Below are 21,441 nucleotides of genomic sequence, written 5' to 3' on the forward strand. Positions count from 1 at the left end.
AATAATCAGCATAAACCACGACGGAAATAGAACTGATACCTAGTAATTCTAGGTGTCAGGTATTTTGTTTACAAATAGATAGGTAGCGTTCACATCATCATTATTGTAAGGCTGGTTTCAGACCAATGAAAATGGTACAATAAACTATTAGACGGCCTCCGTGGTCCAGTGGTTGAGCGTTCTGCTCACGATCCTAAGGTCCCGGGTTCATCTGATTGTCCAGAAGTACTTCTGAACTTGTCCCGCTTTAACTTTCATCCATCTCTGTCAGCCACCTCAGTATTCACACACATATCCTTCTTCACACAATCCATCTATATGTACTTTCTCGGGTCGTCCGGTACAAGCCCGTCATCATCAGCCGTACGACGCCCACTGCTGGGCATAGGCCACCCCCAAGGATCTCCACGACGATCGGTCCTGCGCTGCCCGCATCCAGCGGCTTCCCGCGACCTTCACCAGATTGTCGGTCCACCTTGTAGCGGGCCTACCCACTGAGCGTCGTCCGACACGTGGTCGCCACTCCAGAATCCTTCCGCCCCAGCGGCCATCGGTTCTCCTCACTATGTGTCCTGCCCACTGCCACTTCAGCTTTGCAATTCTCCGAGCTATGTCGGTGACTTTAGTTCTCCTGCGGATCTCCTCATTTCTGATTCGATCGAGCAGGGAAATATCGAGCATAGCTCTCTCCATTGCCCGCTGAGCGAAACCGAGTCTCTCACGAGACCCATAGTAAGCGGCCACGTCTCACTGCCGTAGGTCATCACCGTGAAGATGATTAAATAAAACAGCATTGCATTGAAACTCATGGAACATCCGAAATGTGAAACCAGCCTTGCAGATGACTCAAACAGTGTTTATTGACATCCCAGTTTAATGATTCACCATACCTACCTAGGAACTATGAACGTCTAAATCCATTGTGTGGTGAAATCACCACAGCAGGCTTATCGAAACATGTACTTTTGTATGCATTTATTGTAGGTATGTGCTGCTGGCCCACTTTACAACCGCAACGATGATAAAAATGCTTAGAGACTAAGCATTACATTTACATTACATTAGATCAAAACAAAATGCCCTTACAGCCTATATACGTCCTCCTGCCAGGCAAAGGGCTCCCCTCTATCATCAGGAGGAGGGTTCCGTCACTATGGCCATGAATACATAACATACATACATAAACAGCCTGTATACGTCCCACAGCTGGGTACAGGCCTCCCCTCAATCAACCGGAGGGGGTATGGAGCATACTCCACCACGCTGCTCCAATGCGGGTAATGGAGGTGTTTTTACGGTTAATAGCCGGGATCAACGGCTTAACGTGCCGTCCGAAGCACGGAATCATCTTACTTTTTCGGACAATCAGGTTTTTCAAGCCTGAAAAGTCCTTACCAAACAAAGGGCAGTCTCACAAAGTGATTTCGACAATGTCCCCATCGGGAATCGAACCCGGACCTCCAGATCGTGAGCCTAACGCTCTAACCACTAGACCTGTCCATGAATAATATAAATAAATTCAAAGTTAATCGTAAATCGTTACGAGATTATGGAATAGATAATATTATGACATTTCCGTCTGATGCAAAATTATCACAAATATACGCGATTGATTGAATGATGTATTAATTAATGATAAGATATTACAGCTTGCCTAGTCTAGATAAGAAAGAAGTTAATAGTATTAGGTAAGTCTTAAAGTTTTACAACAGATAGGTAGGTACTTCTTTACTTTGGTGGGTAGGCAGGATATCACTAAAAGTCACTAAAATAATTCAGTATTTGTTATGTTATGTTAAAAGATAAAAGCCTCCGTGGCGCAGGAGGAGCTCAGTGGCGCAGCGGTTAACGCGCTCGGTCTGCGATTGTTGAAGTTAAGCAACTTTCGCAAAGGCCGGTCATAGGATGGGTGACCACAAAAAAAAATTCATCTCGAGCTCCTCCGTGCTTCGGAAGGCACGTTAAGCCGTTGGTCCCGGCTGCATTAGCAGTCGTTAATAACCATCAATCCGCACTGAGCCCGCGTGATGGTTTAAGGCCCGATCTCCTTATCCATCCATAGGGAAGGCCCGTGCCCCAGCAGTGGGGACGTTAATGGGCTGATGATGATGAAAGGCCTCCGTTGTCCAGTGGTTGAGCGTTGTGCTCACGATCTGGAGGTTCCTGGTACTGCTAGCACAAAAATCACTTTGTGATCCCTAGTTTGCTTAGGACATTACAGGCTGATCATCCGATTGCCCAAAAGTAAGATGATCCGTGCTTCGGAACTCTACCATTTTTTATTGTTCTTCTTTTTCGTGTGGGTTGCTCCATTCAACCACAGACCATATTAAACAAGGGAGGTATCCTGCTCCCGATACCTTGCCGACCTCATTAACGACTACGGAACATTCTAGAAGCAAAGAACACGATTCTCCAGCATTGTTTAATGAAGTAGTCGAATTTACAAAATAAAACACCGATGTTATTGTTCGTTGATACTTTTTATCAACAGACGACGTTGATACCTCGTCTTCTAAGCCTAAACACTTTCAAAAAGACAAATGTATCTAAGATATTTTTGCGGTGATTGTAATTAATATGAACAGTATGCCAGTGTGTGTTTTTAAAGACGATTTCGTGGCGATAGACGATAACGGCCTCCGTGGTCCAGTGGTTTGAGCGTTCGGCTCACGATCCGGAGGTCCCGGGTTCAAATCCCGGTGGGAACACATCACGAAAATCACTTTGTGATCCCTAGATAGGAAATATTGTGTGTGTTGTTGCAATTGTACTTTTAATACTTAAATTAAAGACGAAGAAAAATTGTAGATCTCTAGCTAATCGCGGCCCTAAAGCTGTTTTTTGTGAGAAGTCGCGCAAAACAGTATTTTAGTGTTTTTTATATCAATCTATTCACGCGAACATACTGAAGATTTATCTGAAATTGTCTAGCGCCGTCTCGTTCTAGCAAAACGGTATACGTATCTAGCTGATTTTAGCTTGTATGGCCCTAAGAACAAGTGATTTTTTTTTAATTAAAGTTTATGGCCTTTGGGCCAAGTCTTCGTTGAAACGATTAAATTATTTTAGTTTATACGTAGCACAAGCACAGCACAAATATGTTTATAAATTCACTGTAGTATTTTTTATGTATTTATACAGTAGTATGAGACACTTTCGTCATGAGTTCCTAAGGCCATTTTAATCTAACTCCCTAATTTGGGAGGGCTGTAACAATTTCATTTTTCAACGAATTTCGATTCTGTATTTACATTCCGATATCAATTTATGTCTATTTTGCAACTGTAATAAAAAAACGTGAATTTGAGACGTTTCTTTTTTCTTTTCTTTTTTTTGATACCTTTTGCGCTGCTCTAATTCAAATCAAACCAGATTAGCGAACTATACACCAGTCATGACATTTGGCCAAGTCCGTGGGAACATAATTTGCATTGACAAGCTAAGCTAACCCAGTTCAAACCGCCCCAAACCGGATTCTTTTAAGAATATCAGCGAATTTACATAAATCCATTCATTATGCAACCGACTAGTCGACGAATTTTAATATCTGACACAAGGACAGATGTTGATGAATAAACTTCAATGTTTACTATAAAGACATGACGTCGTTAAGTGAATAACGTAAACCGACTGAGCGCCATTTTGAAAAAAATAATACCTGAATGAAGTACTTCCCAGACTACGTACTTTGAAAAAAAACATACAGATTTAACGTGATAATACGTGGTATTTTCCTTCTAGGTGCAGCAAAACAAATGAAAAAATTCAAGCATCAAAATAAAAGGTACCTCTTCTTATAGAAAGTTTCGCCCCTTATGCGTGTTTTGGGTCTCCTCTCCGCGATGTCGGAATTAGCACCACAATGTGACGTGTTCGCTGATAGATGGTGGAGTGTATGGAGAGAGTGTTTGGCTTTTTACGAAAAGATTTACCATTGATGATTTACTGCTTTTTTTCTATTAATATTTTTATATTTTTTTGTAAAATAGTTTACCGTTTAATTTTATAATTGTAAATTTTAGTGCTTTTCATGTTATTTTTCTATAGTTTTGTTTTTCTTTTTGTTTCTTTTTTCATTCATAGTTTATTTTTTATGTTATTTTTTATATAGTTCTCTCGTTATACAGCGCATTAGGTTACACTGTAAAGTTGTATGTACCTTTATACTATAAATAAAAAAAGTACTTCGCCTAAAACACGTGAGACACAAGAGACGTGTTTACAGTGAAAATAAATAAACCCACGCCAAATTCTAGACTTGACAGCAGACTTATGACGTCATAGGGGGTAAGTCAACACACTCAAGGACACACCTCACATTTTTGTAACAAAAAAAATTGGCATCTGCTGAAAACGTGCACAGACTAAAATAGCAAAAGATATAAAAGTTGCTAAACGCGCAAGAATTGCGAAAAAATAGCAAACGCCGCGCGATTTTTCAGCGACTTTGAATGTCTTTCGTATTTTAAAACTATTTATAAATCTGGTGCAGAAAAGTATTTTATTACATCCACACTAAACTAACGCTATACGAACGCGTACGGTCACGAGCATTAATATGTATACACTTTGGTACCTTGTCACATTAACTTTTTGGACAAATTGAACTGTAAGTCTCACTAATTGTCAAATATGTTAGTGCGACAGAGACCTAAAGTACATTATATCGCTCATGACTGTACGCATGTATGATATGATTGACGAATGTGGAGGAGGCGAGAGAAGTATAATATCAATCATAATCAATCATTTATTTGCAAAAAAAAAAAACAAAATTAAAGATCTTATTCTAAGTAAAACTGTGCAAGTATTCAACTTGCAAGCAGGTGTGCAAATAATTATATCTTCTTCTTCTATCGTGTGGGCTGTGAGGTGGATTACCAACCCCATCAACCCTGGTGTCAGGGTTATTATTGAGCCGCCAAAGACTTGACTCTTGTAACGACTACGTACATACATCAGTAAGTAGTAACCGGGACCAATGGCTTAACGTGCCTTCCGAAGCACGGATCGTCTTTAATGTCCTAACCAAAGTAGGGATCACAAAGTGATTTTTGTGATATTTCCCCACGGCTCCCAACGCTCAACCACTGGAGCATGGAGGCCGTTAACAGGTGGTTATATATGCATACGTAAGTCGGTGACCGCGTGAACATCGTCTGCCAATATAGACACACCCCCAGACAAAGTACTGTCAACATGACCGTGTTGATACACCTGTGGTAACCGAAACTGATGACGTATGTCAACATTGTCAACTGAATGTCGTTAAGCGGATTGTCTTTGTTTTGGTTTTCCCCGACGGGCAAGGCAAAGGGAACTATGCCGATACAGCCATGTCTGATGTTTTTTTTTTTCTTGATGATGATTAATTAAATGATGAAAGGTGATGACGATGAATATCTGCTAAACTATGGTGGGGACCATTGGAGATGTAAGTACGTAGTCGTTACATGAGCCATGTCAGGGGCCTTTGGTGGATGAATAATAACCCTGACACCAGAATTGATGAGATTGGTATTCCACCTCACAACCCACACGATAAGAAGAAGAATTGACGTTATCGTACACGCGCAACTGTGTGTGTGTGACGTCTGACTATGCGCGCCATTGAAGACTAAAGTAAGACCGAGAGGGGGTGAGGTAAACCTAGCTCAGCCGCTGGTGGGGAGCGGAGAATGGCCGTTCGTAATATTATTCTTTATTTTACGGTAGAACTAAGTGTAATATAACATACAAAAACTTTATAAAAATAACATTGTCAGGGGTATAATTAGGTACTGTACTGAATTAATTATCCACAGGAACTACGCAAGATGACCATTGGGTTTTCCTAACTTCGTGTGAATGATTATACAATTCGCAAAACCATAATTACATCAATTGTAATGCATTCACACTCAGGAATAGGTATACTTATATCTAACACTTAATACTTACAGAAGTATACTTAATACCTAAATTGATTGATAAAATCATACGAGATGTGTATGATAAAAAATTAATTATATGGTAAAGTCACGACTTTTGGTGATTTCCCCTGGTTTTTAAATTTTTTTAGAATAGAATAGAATAATTTTATTTGCTTGGATACATGGTTGTTACAAGATGGTCACAATTTTATGTATAAGGATCTCATGATCCACCAAGTGTATAGCATGCAAAAACTTACAAGAATTTATCATAAATTATTACAATAATTTAAAGTGAAGTACATAATTTTTATACTTCACTTAAAATGACTATCTAGCCTGTTGACTAATGAACAACTTAATAAGGTATTTGAATGGCTCAAAGATAAATTATAAAATGCTAGTCTGGAAATAGAAGCCAGTCTAAGATAATTAAAAATCAATCTCATTTTACAATTCGACTTATTTCGGGGTGAGGTAAACCTAGCTCACACGCTAGAGGGGAGCGGAGAGTTGCTGTTCTATACGTACTCATAGTATTATTTCTTATTCTATGGCACGAGGTGTTTTTTACGTCTACTAGCCGAGCCGAACCGCTTAACGTGCCCTCCGAAGCACGGAATTATCTTACTTTTTCGTACAATCAGGAGATTCAAGCCAGGGACGTCCTCAAACAAAGGACAGTCTCAAATGTCATTTCGATAATGTATGCAAGTAAATGAATACAAAATCATCAATTCTACCTAACCTCAAAATTGGGTCTCAAAATTGGGTCCTCAAAATTGTACTAGATTCAAAATAAATTCTGATTACTAAATAAAGACAGATCTAAAACTAACGAAAAACATTTTCTTTTTTCTATTCAACTTATTTATGAATTTTTATCAAGAAAAACGTAATAATAAGTCCGACATTCTATCACTTTTTCTATGACGTCACAGTGTGGTTTTTCCTACAAATTCCATAATCATTTCTTGTTTTGACGTTTAGTAAAAACTGATTTGACTAGTTGGAAACTGGCCTATTAGAATGCACCATGGAACTTAAACAAAACAGCGGTAAGGTATTTAGAGTCTTGTATTAGTGGTGTTAGCTGAGGGATTACAAGTCCAACTTCCGACTGTAAAGCACGCTGGTATCCCGTTAGACATTTTACTTTAGTGGGGTTTCCATGGCTCTGAAGGATTGCGAGACATCATTAGGAAAAAAAATACCATAACGTCACAAAGAGAAAATTAAATCGAATAAAAATCTGACTTGGACGGGACTGATTTTTGTTTTTATAGCGTTCACCCGCGCTTAGGAAAACTCACAAAGAGGAAATTAAATTGAATAAAATAGGACTCGAACCCGTAGCTTTTGTCAAGGCACCGGACATTCAGGCCGAAGAGACCCGGCGGTGTAATGGTTAACATGCTCATAATTAAAACACATAATAACGGGTTCTTACCGCGTTTAAATGGGGATATGAGACTCCCGATATTTCGACACTGTTGCAAGTGCCATGATCACGGGATGATGTTTTAATTATGATAATAACCGCGTAAACTTAAAACAATGGTTAACATGCTCATCTCGGCTTGACAAGAGCTCCTGGTTCAAGTCCTATTTTTTTCAATTTAATTTCCTCTTTGTTAGTTTCCCTAAGCGCGGGTGAACGCTATAAAAACAAAAATCATAACATAACATAACATCACGTCTGTATCCCCTTAGGGGTAAGCAGAGATGTAGGTATTGTATATTTATTTATTTATTTACTTTTAGGAAGATTAACAGCTGAATAGTACAGTAAATAAAATCATTAGTAACTATATGCTAATTACAAATCTCCACCTTATAGGTTTCAATATAGCATGGTATATGGTATTAAGTTTGAGGAGCGAGTACTCCTCGCCAGTTATTTCTAAGTCCCATCTAAAAGGGAGCGAGCTTATTGCTTAGAGCACAAATCCACGTGATGGCACAATTCGTCGCTGATGTCGTTAACTGTCGTATCTGAAAATTTTGGCGAATCTGATTTGCACCTGTTGCTATTGTCAATAAAACTTACTATTTTAGCAAAAAATTGCAGATACTTTAGTTTGCAAAGCCAGCCACGAATTATCTATGATCCAAACTTGAATTCAATCTTACGCCGGGGTCAGTGTTTTAGGGTGGTATTAATAAACTAATCTCATCTTCGAGATTGCCCTCAAGATCATGTCATTGTGACAGTTCTGATATAAAAATAGAGACTTGAGCATGATCTTGAGGGCAGTCTCACCTGAGATTTGTTTATTAATACCACCCTTAGAGCCTGAGCTGAGATTCGAACCCGTGACGTTACATACGTATTTTGTGCTGTGGGAATGAACTTCACAGCTCTCTTAAGTCGATCAACGTCAACCAGCCCTTCGCAGTGCCATGAAGGATCACTTAAAATATTTGAGGTTGTTTAGAAAAGTACGCGGTATTCAATATGCCTACTTCTCTACCGTTAAGTAATTAATGCAATATAGAATGAGACAGGTGAAAAAAAATCCGCTGTTAACGAACAGCCTCCGTGGTCTAGTGGTAAGAGCGTTAGGCTCACGATCTGGAGGTCCGGGTTCGATTCCCAATGGGGACATTGTCGAAATCACTTTGTGAGACTGTCCTTTGTTTGGTAAGGACTTTTCAGGCTTGAATCACCTGATTGTTCGAAAAAGTAAGTTGATTCCGTGCTTCGGAGGGCACGTTAAGCCGTTGGTCCCGGCTATTAGCCGTAAAAACACCTCCACCAACCCGCAGTGGAGCAGCGTGGTGGAGTATGCTCCACACCCTCTCCGGTTGATTGAGAGGAGGCCTGTGCCCAGCAGTGGGACGTATATAGGCTATTTATGTTATGTTTTGTTAACATTTTGGTAATAAAGAGCACATACACATATCAAGTTTTAAAGGAACTTCCACAGCAAGGTGAACTAAGTACCTACGCCTCACTGAGCTTTTTGTTAGACGAACGTGATAAGTGGTGAGCAGTATTGCCGCCTATAACAGTCAAGTCACTTGTGTTAGTCTTCTTCTATCGTGTGGGATTTTAATCCCTTCTTTGGATAGGAGGTTCGCAAGAAAACTTACACACTACAGACATAAACACGGGAGTCCCTACAACACCTCAAGAGATGGTGACTACACAACGGCAATGCAATTAGCCAGACGTCTAAGCAATATTAGCATGCACTTTACAACACACAGCACCGTTGGAACACCAATCATATTTCTGTAACGGACCTCAAACTTAGCTTGTTTGACTGGTCTGTTTGTTGTTTAATCTTTGAGTCTCTTATCTTTGTAAGTACCTATTAGTACAAATAATATTAATAATAGTTCTATTTTCATAAAATATTTTACTATTACGAAGGCGATTTTAGTTTTTGTTTGTTACCTTTTAAAAATCGAATAAAGAACAAATAAGTAACAGTAGTAATAAACTAATCTCATAATCGAGAGAGGTTTTCAACATGAAAGACCTTCTTTTAACGAATTCTAGCCAAATCCAACACCTATTATGCACCTATAACTCTTATGTAAACTAGGTAATTTTGAATAGGTACATTACGTGCTATAAAATGTACGTTGCGAGAATAGACCCTAATTGAAGAAGCTATCGGTAACTGTCACTTTCTTAGGCACTCGGTGAAGTAAATGATGTCTATATAAAACCAGAGGTTTCTAAACTTTCTCTGGGGGTTAGGATGGTGAAATATTGAGGCCAGGCGCAATAAAGCCTACAGTTTGCGTGGGTTGTTGAAACCCACAGACATTCTACTATACACCATACCTAACTCTACAAAGGCATCAGACACGCCCTCAATTAATTTAACCAAGCCGTTTCATACGATCTTTAATAGAACTGGCCGTATCATTTGTTTTCCAAATTAAAATTCAATTTACGAACGTTGATTTTTGAGGAACATTTAAGAAGAATTATGATACTGGCTGGATTTGCATGAGACTAAGATTTCTTTGCCCAAAAATTCATCAACCGCAAATTTAAAAAATAAAACGTCAAAATGCGATGGCGCGAAAACCGCATCCGCACCGGATGCGTGCAGTTTTTGTTCCGTCACCATATACGAAATACTTCATGGTGAGTGAGCTGTAAAAAATAACAGATTAAGTTTATTTTATTATTATTTTTGGTATCGTGATTCTGCACTGCCGGCTGACAGTCACCTTCGTGTGCCAAAAATGTACCTTCTGAACAGATAACATTAATTACATTTAACATTTTGAACCAGTCGAATGCAAACTTGTTTTTCGTCGTGTCGGTCTTAACAGCGCATGTTACCCCGAGCATGAACTTACGCGCTACACTAACCTACAAATTAAAGCAACCTGTGCCCGCGGCTCTGTTTTTCAATGAACCAAGGACCGTATGGCAACAACTTTTTAACATACAGCCAAAGAATATTTTCTGTTTACTTTTGCTTTCTTCAAGTGAAAGTTTTAAGGCGGTTTATAGACTGAAATATTAAAGAAACTGGATTATAAATGCTCTAATTACTTAAATTATAATCCTTTGACAATCATTGAAGCAAAACAAAAATGGGACCAATTTTGACAAGTTTTTTGTCGCGGCCGATGTTTTTTAGCCTGTGGCCGTCCGCTACGGAGCATCACGTAAGCTGTTAGTTTAGTAAAACGGCTAGGCTGTTAATAAAATGTATGTACGACAGCAACAAAACAATGGCACATAAAATGAACGTATTAGAAGAATGACCAAAGTATGGCCTGGCGTCATTCATGGCTTCCATGCATGTTTGTACTGTGACGGTAAGGCACGGTAAGGTGACGGTCAATGCCGCAGAGATCACGTGTCTTACCCGACGACAGCGAAGCAAAAACGAGAGTTATTTATGCTTTATGGTAATAAAAATTCGTAAGTAACATGTACGGTCACGAGTACTAATATGTATACACTTTGATACCATGTCACATTAACTTTTTTAACGGCCTTTGTGGTCCAGTGGTTGAGCGTTGGACTCACGATCCGGAGGCCCCGGGTTTGAATCCTGGTGGGGACATATAATAAAAATCACTTTGTGAGCACAGGCTGATCACCCCAGTGTCCAAAAGTAAGATGATTCGTGCTTCGCAAGGCACGTTAAGCCTTTGGTCCCGGTTATTATTTACTGATGTAAGTGAGTAATCGTTACATGAGCCATGTCAGGGGCTTTTGGCGGCCCAATCACAACCCTGACACTAGGGTTGACGACGCTGGTATTCCACATCACAACCCACACAAATTAAACCGACAGTCTCCACTCATGACCATGACTGTACTTGCTTGATAAACAATCAAAATTATACTTGTTTCAAAAAGGAAAACCAACAGTTTCGACTCAACATAACATAACATAAGCTCACGACTATAAGCCAATTGGGGTAGTCAGAGGTACCAACCGCAAGACTTTCTGTTACACAAACGTGATAGGCGGTGATACGTATCCGTAAATTAATTTAAATTCAGTATATTTATTCAATACGTAACATAGTTATACTTTGAATCGTTATTTTTTTACATAACGAACGCCTGATCCGAATAAAATTACTGCAGCTTCTCACAAACTTTATAGCCAGGGAAAAGAAGCTAAATGCTAAAAGTAACTGATTTGTCTAGTTGGAAACTACCCTATTACCATAATACTTAGCACCTAGTTACACGAAATAAACTACGTTTAATAAATCTTTATTAACTAACTGTTACAACAGCTTACTTCTCTCTGAATCATCACAGGAAACTCTGGTTGTCAACGTTTAAAAAAGTAAGCAGATATTTTTTAATTTTCAATATTATATTTAAGAAATAAATAGACGAGAAAAATATTCATAAAATTATGGACATATGTATTATAACCCGCTTAGATATTCCGTAAACTAATTTAATACCAAGAGACACACAGATGCGCGTGTACGATAATGGCCCCGATTCCTGCAGACATCTCTTAATTTAAGTTATACCTGTCATTTTCTTACCCGCCGAAAAGGAAAGGGACGGATGATTGACAGCTCTTAATTTTAGGAAGAATGAGTAAATAAATGAATCCCGTGCGAATCAAAAAGGTATCTCGCTGGTATGCAAACCGTTTGACGTGTGCTGTCAACATAATAATGGCGGGTTATTGGCCGAAGTAAAATTTTTAGACGGTTGTTTTAGATTTGTGCTTAAAATTGACGTGTGTTCCATAAATTTTATGCTTGTCGATTACCCGGCCCTTTCCTTTTCGGCGGATAAGAAAATGACAGATATAACCTAAAATAAAATTAGATGGTGTTTACAGGAATTAGCACCAATGTCAATGTGTAGTGTCTGTGTAAAACGAGGTTGTTTGTGTGAAATTTCCGGGGTGTGCTATAGGAATAATCAAACAACCTAGACCAGAGTATCCTAAACTAAGGGTCGCGCACTGGTGAGACCCATAAAGATATTTTTTGAATGAATGAATTTCTTCGGGCCAGCCCTATCATCTCGGAGTTTCCTAGTAGCAAATGAAATATAACACCATTAATTCATTTTGCCATCTTGTCACTTGTCTTTGAATGTTCTGGACTATCGGCAGATTTTGTTACGTAATACTTCATTAATGAACACGTGGTGTGTTGCTTTTTGTTGCTATGCGAATAATTTTGTACGAGTATGACTTATTCGTAGTCTATTTTTGGAGTAAATTATTAACGCAATAAATGATTGGTTTAATGAGGGATTCAAATTCAAAAATATCTTTACTCAGTAGGTAACATAGTTACACTTTGAATAGTGTTTTTTTACATAACGAAAGTCTCATCCGCCTGACACTACTGCAGCTTCTCACGACCTGTATAGCCGGGGAAAAGAAGCTGCAAGAAAAACCTCGCCTCGCCACAGGACCCTACACGTTCTTTTTTTTTTTAAAAAAAAGGACTTTCCATTTCAGGGTACTCGTTGTTTGAGGTTTAGGCGGTTATTATCATAATTAAAACACATAATACCGGAACATCTTTTTTTTATTGTCTGTAACTTTGCATGTGCAGAGTGTAGCTTGTAAGTTGTCCATAATAAATAAATAAATAAAATAAATTAAACATGAGACTCTCTCCCTATCCCTGATTAACGCGGTAAGAACACGGTATTATGTGTTTTAATTATTTCTAAGGTACGTTCCTTAAAATCTCTAGAGATCTGTAGAGTTTTTTCTTCGTTTAACCTTCTAATTTCATGGATACCAGACATATGCATCTTTCATCTTCGTTTTTGGGTTTACAAGATAACCCATTTATAAAAATAATTGTTGTTTGCCATTTGGATCACATTATGTATAGAATAATGTTGCTACCTATATTTCTTCTCTTTTTGAAGAGAATAAATAATGGGTGGAAGATGTAATTGCGCCTGGGTGTAATAACAAGGGTCATTGATAGCCAAAAAAAGATTAAAGTTGAATATGTCTGTTATCCATGAAATTCGAAGGTTCAAACGAAAGAAAAACTATACAGCGCCATCTATATTGTTTTTGGGGATCGTAGCCTGGAAAGTCCCTTACTGACATCGCACATTTTTTTTTTGTTTTGGTTTTCCCCGAAGGGTAAGGCAAAGGGTACTATGCTCATACAGCCATGTCTGACGTATTTTTTTTCTTGATGATTAATGAAATGATGAAAGGTGATGATGATGAAACCTAAGCCCCCACCCTCGGAGTAGACTCCTACTCCGAACCCCAAACGAATTAACTCAAAAGTCCGCATAAACTTTTGAGTTATGAAGCGGCTTCCCGGCACGAAGCGAAAATAGGCAGATACACTTTGTTCATTGAATACTCCAATATAATAACACTCGCGAATGTCTTCCGACTAACTTAATGCGATCATTAACCACAAAACACGACTTCGTATTAATTATTTAGATTACTCAATGAAGAAAGCACTGTCCCGTTCCCGTTTCCCGCCGAAAAGCCTGACATCGCACAAATTAAAACAATATCTAAAGTTTCCGCGGTGTCAAAACATGTTTGACAATTGAATTGTCAAACGTCAATTTACTCATAATATGTTATGCAAATGCGTGTTACGTATGCGGTTGCGCACGATTGGCATCGGCGACGTAAACACATGCAACAGAGTCTGTCACTCGAACGATTTGTATTGTAAATTAACGGATTATTGTGCCTTTCATTGTCATCGCTTTGTTTCCAGAGTGTTTACAACGCTGTTTACAGTAAAAAGAAGTCATTATTGCCTGTGGGTCTAAAAAGGCCACATTAAAGCAATTAATCACAGCCTCTGTGGTCTAGTGGTTAGAGTGTTAGGCTCACGATCTAGAGATCCAGGTTCGATTCCCGATGGGGACATTGTCGAAATTACTTTGTGAGACTGTCCTTTGTTTGGTAAGGACTCTTCAGGCTTGAATCACCTGATTGTCCGAAAAAGTAACATGATTCCGTGCTTCGGAGGGCACGTTAAGCCGTAGGTCCCGGCTATTAGCCGTAAAAACCAACCCGCAGTGGAGCAGCGTGGTGGAGTATGCTCCATACCCCCTCCGGTTGATTGAGGAGAGACCTGTGCCCAGCAGTGGGACGTTATATAGGCTGTTTATGTATGTTATGTAAAGCAATTAATCTAAAAAATAATCTAAAAAGCATTATTGCAATTTGACATTTGCGCATACAAAAATAAGTTTTAACTCCCCTGTGGCTTTCTAAAACCAGTGGTTCGGAGAGGTCCCAAAGAGAAATGGAAAGAGGATAGAGTACAGACATAATTCACGCTCTTAACCCCTTACGGGGTAAGCAAAGCACTTGAAAAAATTGACATGATGAAGTAACCAACCGTGATCTCTTCTTTTTTGTGGGTTGTGAGGTAGATTACCAACCTCATCAACCCTAGTGTCAGGGTTATTATTAAGCCGCCAAAGGCGCCAGACATGACTCATGTAACGACTACGTACTTACATCAGCAAGTTACTACTGGGACCAATGGCTTAATGGGCTTTCCGAAGCACGGATTACTTATTTTGGACAATAATCCTATTGTTCGGTTCGGCGGATCAGCCTGTAATGTCCTAACCAAACTAGGGATAACAGAGTGATTTCTGCGATGTGTCCCCACCGGGATTCGAATCCAGAACTGTGAGCTCAACTACATGTCTCCATCGTGATGGAGAAGTCAGAATATTAAGTCTATTTTTTTTAAATGTATAACGTCAAAAAAAACAGGGGGTTAAAATGGCCACATCGAAGCAATTCATCTAAGAAAGCAATATTGCAATTTGTCATTTGCGCATATAAAAGTAAGTGCGCAATACAAACAAATGTCAAATAGCAATATTGCTTTCTTAGATGAATTGCTTCGATGTGCCCATTTGAACCCCCCAGAATTCGACTAGAAGGTGACGATCGTCATAAACTGGCACAGGCTTGGAGCACAGGTCAAAATAAATCTATACTATAAAATGTATCCCTATTACAAAGTTCTTGTCATCTGTTTCCCACCGGAAATGCGATTACGATTACAGATATGAGCATTTGGCGCGTATATTTTCAATATGGCAGCTTGCCAAGCGACATACGTCACGGTTGCGATGCGCGTGGTCGGCCGCCAAGTTCTGTGGGTGTGACTTGGCGCAGCCGCCATGGCGTCAAGATTGTACGTTTCAATTTCAAATCGTATCTGTCAAGAATTGCCAAGTAGGTGACGTAGGCTGTTGACAAGTATCCAATGAGTTCGAACACGAGTGGCTGTACATATAAAATTGCCATTGTTTCATTCGTTTGTAAATATTTTATAATTTTTTTATTTTATGTTTTGCCTACATGATAATAAATAAATAAAAAAAACAAATATAATAAAAAATAAAATAAATTAAATATAATATATTAATTTAACATAAGTACGGAATTTGTAATTTTTTTTCTAATCTACACATACATACACTTTTTATGAGCATCGCCTGAAATAAATGTTTTTTTTATTCTTTTTATTTACTTTCTGCAGCAGTTGATTATTATGTCTCTTGGGATCAAATCCTTTTTAGGTCAAGTTATAAAAGCAAGTAGGAAAATCCAGGGAAAAAATACCGCAAATAATTTAATGTATTAATTAATATAAGGTAACTTAAACAGAAATTACACGCTAAAAATGCCAAACATTATAACAAATGACTACACAATGTTTTTTTGTTTTTTTTTTGTTCTGGCTTCCGCGGCTAGCGATGCGCCAATGACAAATACATAATGTTTCACGACTGAGCCATCATTAAATATCTGTCAAAACAACATTAATTGTTCCAATCAAGATATATATGGTCACACTGAACAAGTTTTTTATGAGTCAAAAATCAGCTATTAGCCAGCGCAATATTTTTTCTTTTATTACACTATTAAATTGCATCGTCTTTTTATTTTTACTGGTTTAGAAGCGATACAAGTCGAGAATAGGGTTGCCTTTTAGCCAGGTGTCATTGCCCTGACATGTCCGACTAATCAATAGCTCAGTCGACGGTGCGCTTGCGGCGTCGTCTTCGAATATCAATAGATTGTCCTAATTGTAAGTTTACCGTGTAAAATTTTCGGTATTCATGTACGATTCAATTTAAACTGGTTTTCTTTGTTAAAGACAAAGACAGTATTTTACTTGGGTTTCGAATAGCTACTTCAAAGATGACAGATTTTCAACGAATGAAAGCATGCCAATTTACTTTTTTGGTGTAATTTGTAATACACTCAAATACATAACACATATACATAATACTTAAATACACTCGAACACGAGTGGCTACACATAAAAACTCGTGCCCGTAATCCGTAATGAGGTGGGCAGAGCCATAGGCCCCAAGTAATCGCATCCTAAGATGGACTTTATAACGAACTGTCTGATTTTGACATAATATATAAATAAAAGATGATTGCATTTTCCCCCTGACAACCCTACAACAAATTAGCGAGAAGTCATGGTGCTTACCTGTGAAGTTTCTTGGAAATGATTTCTCTGTTTTAGCCATGGTGCGTGCCTTTGGAATGATTGCAGACTCTGCAAAGGAAAAAATAATGTTTTATTTTCCAAGAATCGATATGGAGGTATTTGAACGAAGTCATAATTATAGGCGATACGGGCGTGATTGTACGTTATGGGTGTGTGTGTGTCATCTGGATAACTGCATATTTGATACGTATGGTACCTAATGTACGAATGTACTATGAAACTGAAATAATAAATATGAATATTTAAGGTAAGTAAATATGCACATATAATGTCCAATTTCGCCTATGTTATACCGAGAAATAATGTGGGTACACTACGTTAAAACAGTTCTTTTTTTATCAAGAAACATTACAAATAAATAATTTATTCGTACTAATTAATAAGTACATTGAAAACAAACTACCTAACCTAATAAAAATAAAAAAATATTTTTTTTTTTGGAATTTTTTGGCCTGGTTACATACAATAAAAAAATACTTATAAATTGACACAGATAACAAACTCACGCTTTTCAAATGACAGTTCATAGAAATCGTGGCGCGAAAGTCAAATTATTTTGTTAATTGGCAATAGCGAAAAGTATATGCGGACGCGAGGCTGCGCGTTTAATTTGCATATTATTATTATTTGTCACATTTGTTCAACTGGTGCTAAATATTCAAGAGCGATGTAGAATCGTTATACTTATGGCTATAAGTCTTAGTTTTTTAAACCTTTTCGGGGACGTCAAACTCATCATCACCAGCCCATTAACGTCCCCACTGCTGGGGCACGGGCCTTCCCTATGGATGGATAGGGAGATCGGGCCTTAAACCACCACGCGGGCCCAGTGCGGATTGGTGGTTATTAACGACTGCTAAAGCAGCCGGGACCAACGACTTAACGTGCCTTCCGAAGCACGGAGGAGCTCGAGATGAAAACTTTTTTTTTCTGTGGTCACCCATCCTATGACCGGCCTTTGCGAAAGTTGTAACTTCAACAATCGCAGACCGAGCGCGTTTACTGCTGCGTCACCGAGCTTCTCAAACGTAGACGTCAAACTCGTATGCAACTAATTAAGTAATTCATGTTCATGACAAAAAGCTCGGTTGCGTGGGTACTTATACGTAGTTCATGCTATTGGGAATATTAGTCAAGCAACAAAAGCTATAACCGCAAAACCTTAATGTTTATCAGTTTATTACGAACTTTTGTCTTTTCAATTTAACACACTATCGCGTAGTTCTGTGGTACTATGCAAAATGTACAAAAGCATATTGTAATCATCCGTTTACTAAGCGCAGTTAATTACGATGTGTTACGGGTTTTCAATTGTACGTACATAAAAATGGTACCTACAAATAAAACATTCTGGCGAAGTAATGTGTGTGTATGTATGTGTCCATAATAATACAGATTTAATTGTTTTCAGGGCAACAATAGTTTCTTCGTGAAGAACTGGCAAATGACTGTAATACAGTTCTATTTGTCGCCTATTTAGGTACTAAACGACTTCACTTCACTCCTTATCTCCATTTCTTAGAAAGATAAAGGTATTTTTTTTTTAATAAAGCTTGGAACTGTATGCTTTACTTTCTATTGCCTACTTTAAGTATCTTGGTAGAAATTACTAAGAAATTAATCCAATATGAAGTACGTACTTATAAATAATTACAAGATTCTTATTAATTAGAGTACCGTCAAATACAATCTGCTTTATTGCTGAATTTCTTCCAAACAAATTATTGGAATAGGCAATGTCTTTATTTTTAACCGGGTAGAGAAAGGTTTCCTATAAGCTTTTTTTTACAACCAGTTCTTTTTAGTGGCCTAATTTTTTGCCCCTATCCATTCTTACAGGGAAAGTGATCCTGTCACTCAGATATTAACTTTTTATCCGCCATTTAATTAATATGTTCTCTGTACAAAAATCACCGTTAAACATGCCGGGGGACATTGGCGCCAGGCACTAACGGATCTTCGGTTCTGGTGCGTGTAAAAAAGACAGTTTGTTCTTGTTACAAATTAGCAATGTGTCAAACGAGGTTATAATGTAGGTATCTAAAAAACTGGCCGAAATAGAATAAAGAAAAATACTTTTCTTTTTTTATTATTCTTATAAATATTGTTTAGAATTTAACCAGTATTTTTTTTTAAATAATTTAAATATAGAACGGTGTTTTCTTTTTAAAAACGAAATTAAAACCTATCGTGCGTGATATTAATTGGACCACTGTATGTCTGTATATTAATCCCACTGGTTACTGGAATGGTCATACGTTCAACAACAAAATTAAGGAATCTCGACTTTTTATTGACTAATAAATAATTATCCTGGCGTATCTCGGTCACCGTTTTATTATGGGCTCATTCAATTTGTTGGTTGTCAGACTTGTCAGCTTGCATTCTGCAAACACGACACGGACATTTCTCCAGTGTAAGCTGCGATGTGCTGGCGCCATTAACGGATTGGCGCCTTACGAGTAGAGAAAAAGTAAAAATAAGCGAAGGAACTCATTACATATAAAGCCTTGTTGGAAAAAAAGCGTGGCGCCAGGTTTATATTCCGTTGAAGAATTATATTTTATTGGCCCTTTTTGCCTTAATTGCATCATAAATAAACATATTTATGAAAACAAAAAACAAACGAAAAAAACTAATACAAAAAGAAACATTGATTATATTAGATAGTCAGACGATAACCTTTGAAATGATTTATCTGGCATGAAAGTTCTAGTTCAGTGTACTGAAAATGCGTGATGAAATTCGCACTTGAATCTATTTCGGTGAATCCAAGGTCGGGTCGTACGTCAATCCGCTTGTCATCAAAACGTTTTTTTTTTCACTAAAGCTCGGTCTGCGTCGAACTAAGCTAAGTAGGCACCTATAATGCTGAAAGCACACAGATTCTTCCGTGTGGTAGGTAGGTACGCGATGTAAGAATTATATTACAGAACACATAAGGTCGACCTTTATTTGTTTATTTTGAAAAATTAGGAAGGAATTGCCTCCCTGCTCTTCACAATTTCCCATTTCTGGAGTTTTTTAGGTTAGGTTAGTACTTTTGATTATTTCTCCTTTTTGTTGTTTATTACTGTGATTCGCTAGGTAGCTGATATTATTTTTAAAGATATGTACCTATAAACAGTAAGTACGTACAGTCATGAGCAATATCATGTAACAACTTTAGAATCCTGTCGCACTATAATATTTGACATTTAATGAGACTTACGGTTTAATTTGTCAAAAAAGTTAATGTGACATGGTTTCAAAGGGTATACATATTAGTATTAGTACTCGTGACCGTATTATATTGTTTGTGTCAGTCACTCACCCTTAACGTAAACAACCTCATCTCAAGGGGCGCAAAACAGGGTTAACGATCTATTAAAACCCCATCTTAGAAACGTTTTGTTATTCTGAATGGGATATTTCTTAACCCTCATGTTTATAGTATCGTACCTACCTATAAAAGTAATTCAGCGATTTAGGTACAAAGATGTATAACAAAACTTGGTAAAAGTTGATAGGTAGGTATGTTATGTATAACTTCTATACAAAATTGTTAAGTAGGTAGGTACCTACCTACTTAGCTATTTTCCTTGTAAATGTAAATATGTAGTAAAGCATTGCTATACATAAACCTAGTAGGTACCTAACCTAGCCTACCTATCATCCGATAGGTGCCTACTAGGTACTTGTTTCTTAACATGCATAAGTTTACGCCACGTTATTCAATGTTTACCTATTTAACTACTTATTTGACTATTTTTTTTATTTATTTGATCAAAATTCGGGTAGGTAGGTAGGTACCTACTCGATCCTTGTTCGAGACAGTATTTTAACAGTGTAGTCTACGTCTTATACTCCACAAAAACTGTTAAATAATGTCGCGAACAAGGAGTTACGTATAATCACGAGTAATAGAACTTCACTTACAGGTAAGTTCGTTTAATCTCTTAATTATTCAACGTTTACCTATTTATCTATTCATTTGATAGGTAGGTAGCTACCTATTTGAACTGATAAGCACTTTCGTTGGTTAAGAATGACATATCTACATTGTATAGAGATAGGTACATAGAATCACGCCTCCGAGAAATAATGTGGGTACACTACGTTAAAACAGTTCTTTTTTTATCAAGAAACATTACAAATAAATAATTTATTCGTACTAATTAATAAGTACATTGAAAACAAACTACCTAACCTAATAAAAATTAAAAAATTAGTTTTTTTTTTGGAATTTTTTGGCCTGGTTACATACAATAAAAAAATACTTATAAATTGACACAGATAACAAACTCACGCTTTTCAAATGACAGTTCATAGAAATCGTGGCGCGAAAGTCAAATTATTTTGTTAATTGGCAATAGCGAAAAGTATATGCGGACGCGAGGCTGCGCGTTTAATTTGCATATTATTATTATTTGTCACATTTGTTCAACTGGTGCTAAATATTCAAGAGCGATGTAGAATCGTTATACTTATGGCTATAAGTCTTAGTTTTTTAAACCTTTTCGGGGACGTCAAACTCATCATCACCAGCCCATTAACGTCCCCACTGCTGGGG

At 37.7% G+C, this 21,441-nt stretch overlaps 1 protein-coding gene across 1 annotated transcript in view; it reads right to left on the reverse strand.

Annotated features, from left to right (window-relative positions):
* The window catches only part of LOC126373820 (sialin), a 75,651-nt gene that overhangs the window by 49,030 nt on the left and 5,180 nt on the right, over window positions 1–21,441 (reverse strand). Inside the window, exon 2 of the mRNA XM_050020145.1 lies at window positions 16,869–16,937. Coding sequence (XP_049876102.1) covers window positions 16,869–16,908 — 40 coding nt within the window. The 5' untranslated portion in view covers window positions 16,909–16,937. The remainder of the gene's footprint in view (window positions 1–16,868; window positions 16,938–21,441) is intronic.

This window comes from Pectinophora gossypiella, chromosome 16 (genome assembly GCF_024362695.1).
Source record: "Pectinophora gossypiella chromosome 16, ilPecGoss1.1, whole genome shotgun sequence".
NCBI lineage: Eukaryota > Metazoa > Arthropoda > Insecta > Lepidoptera > Gelechiidae > Pectinophora > Pectinophora gossypiella.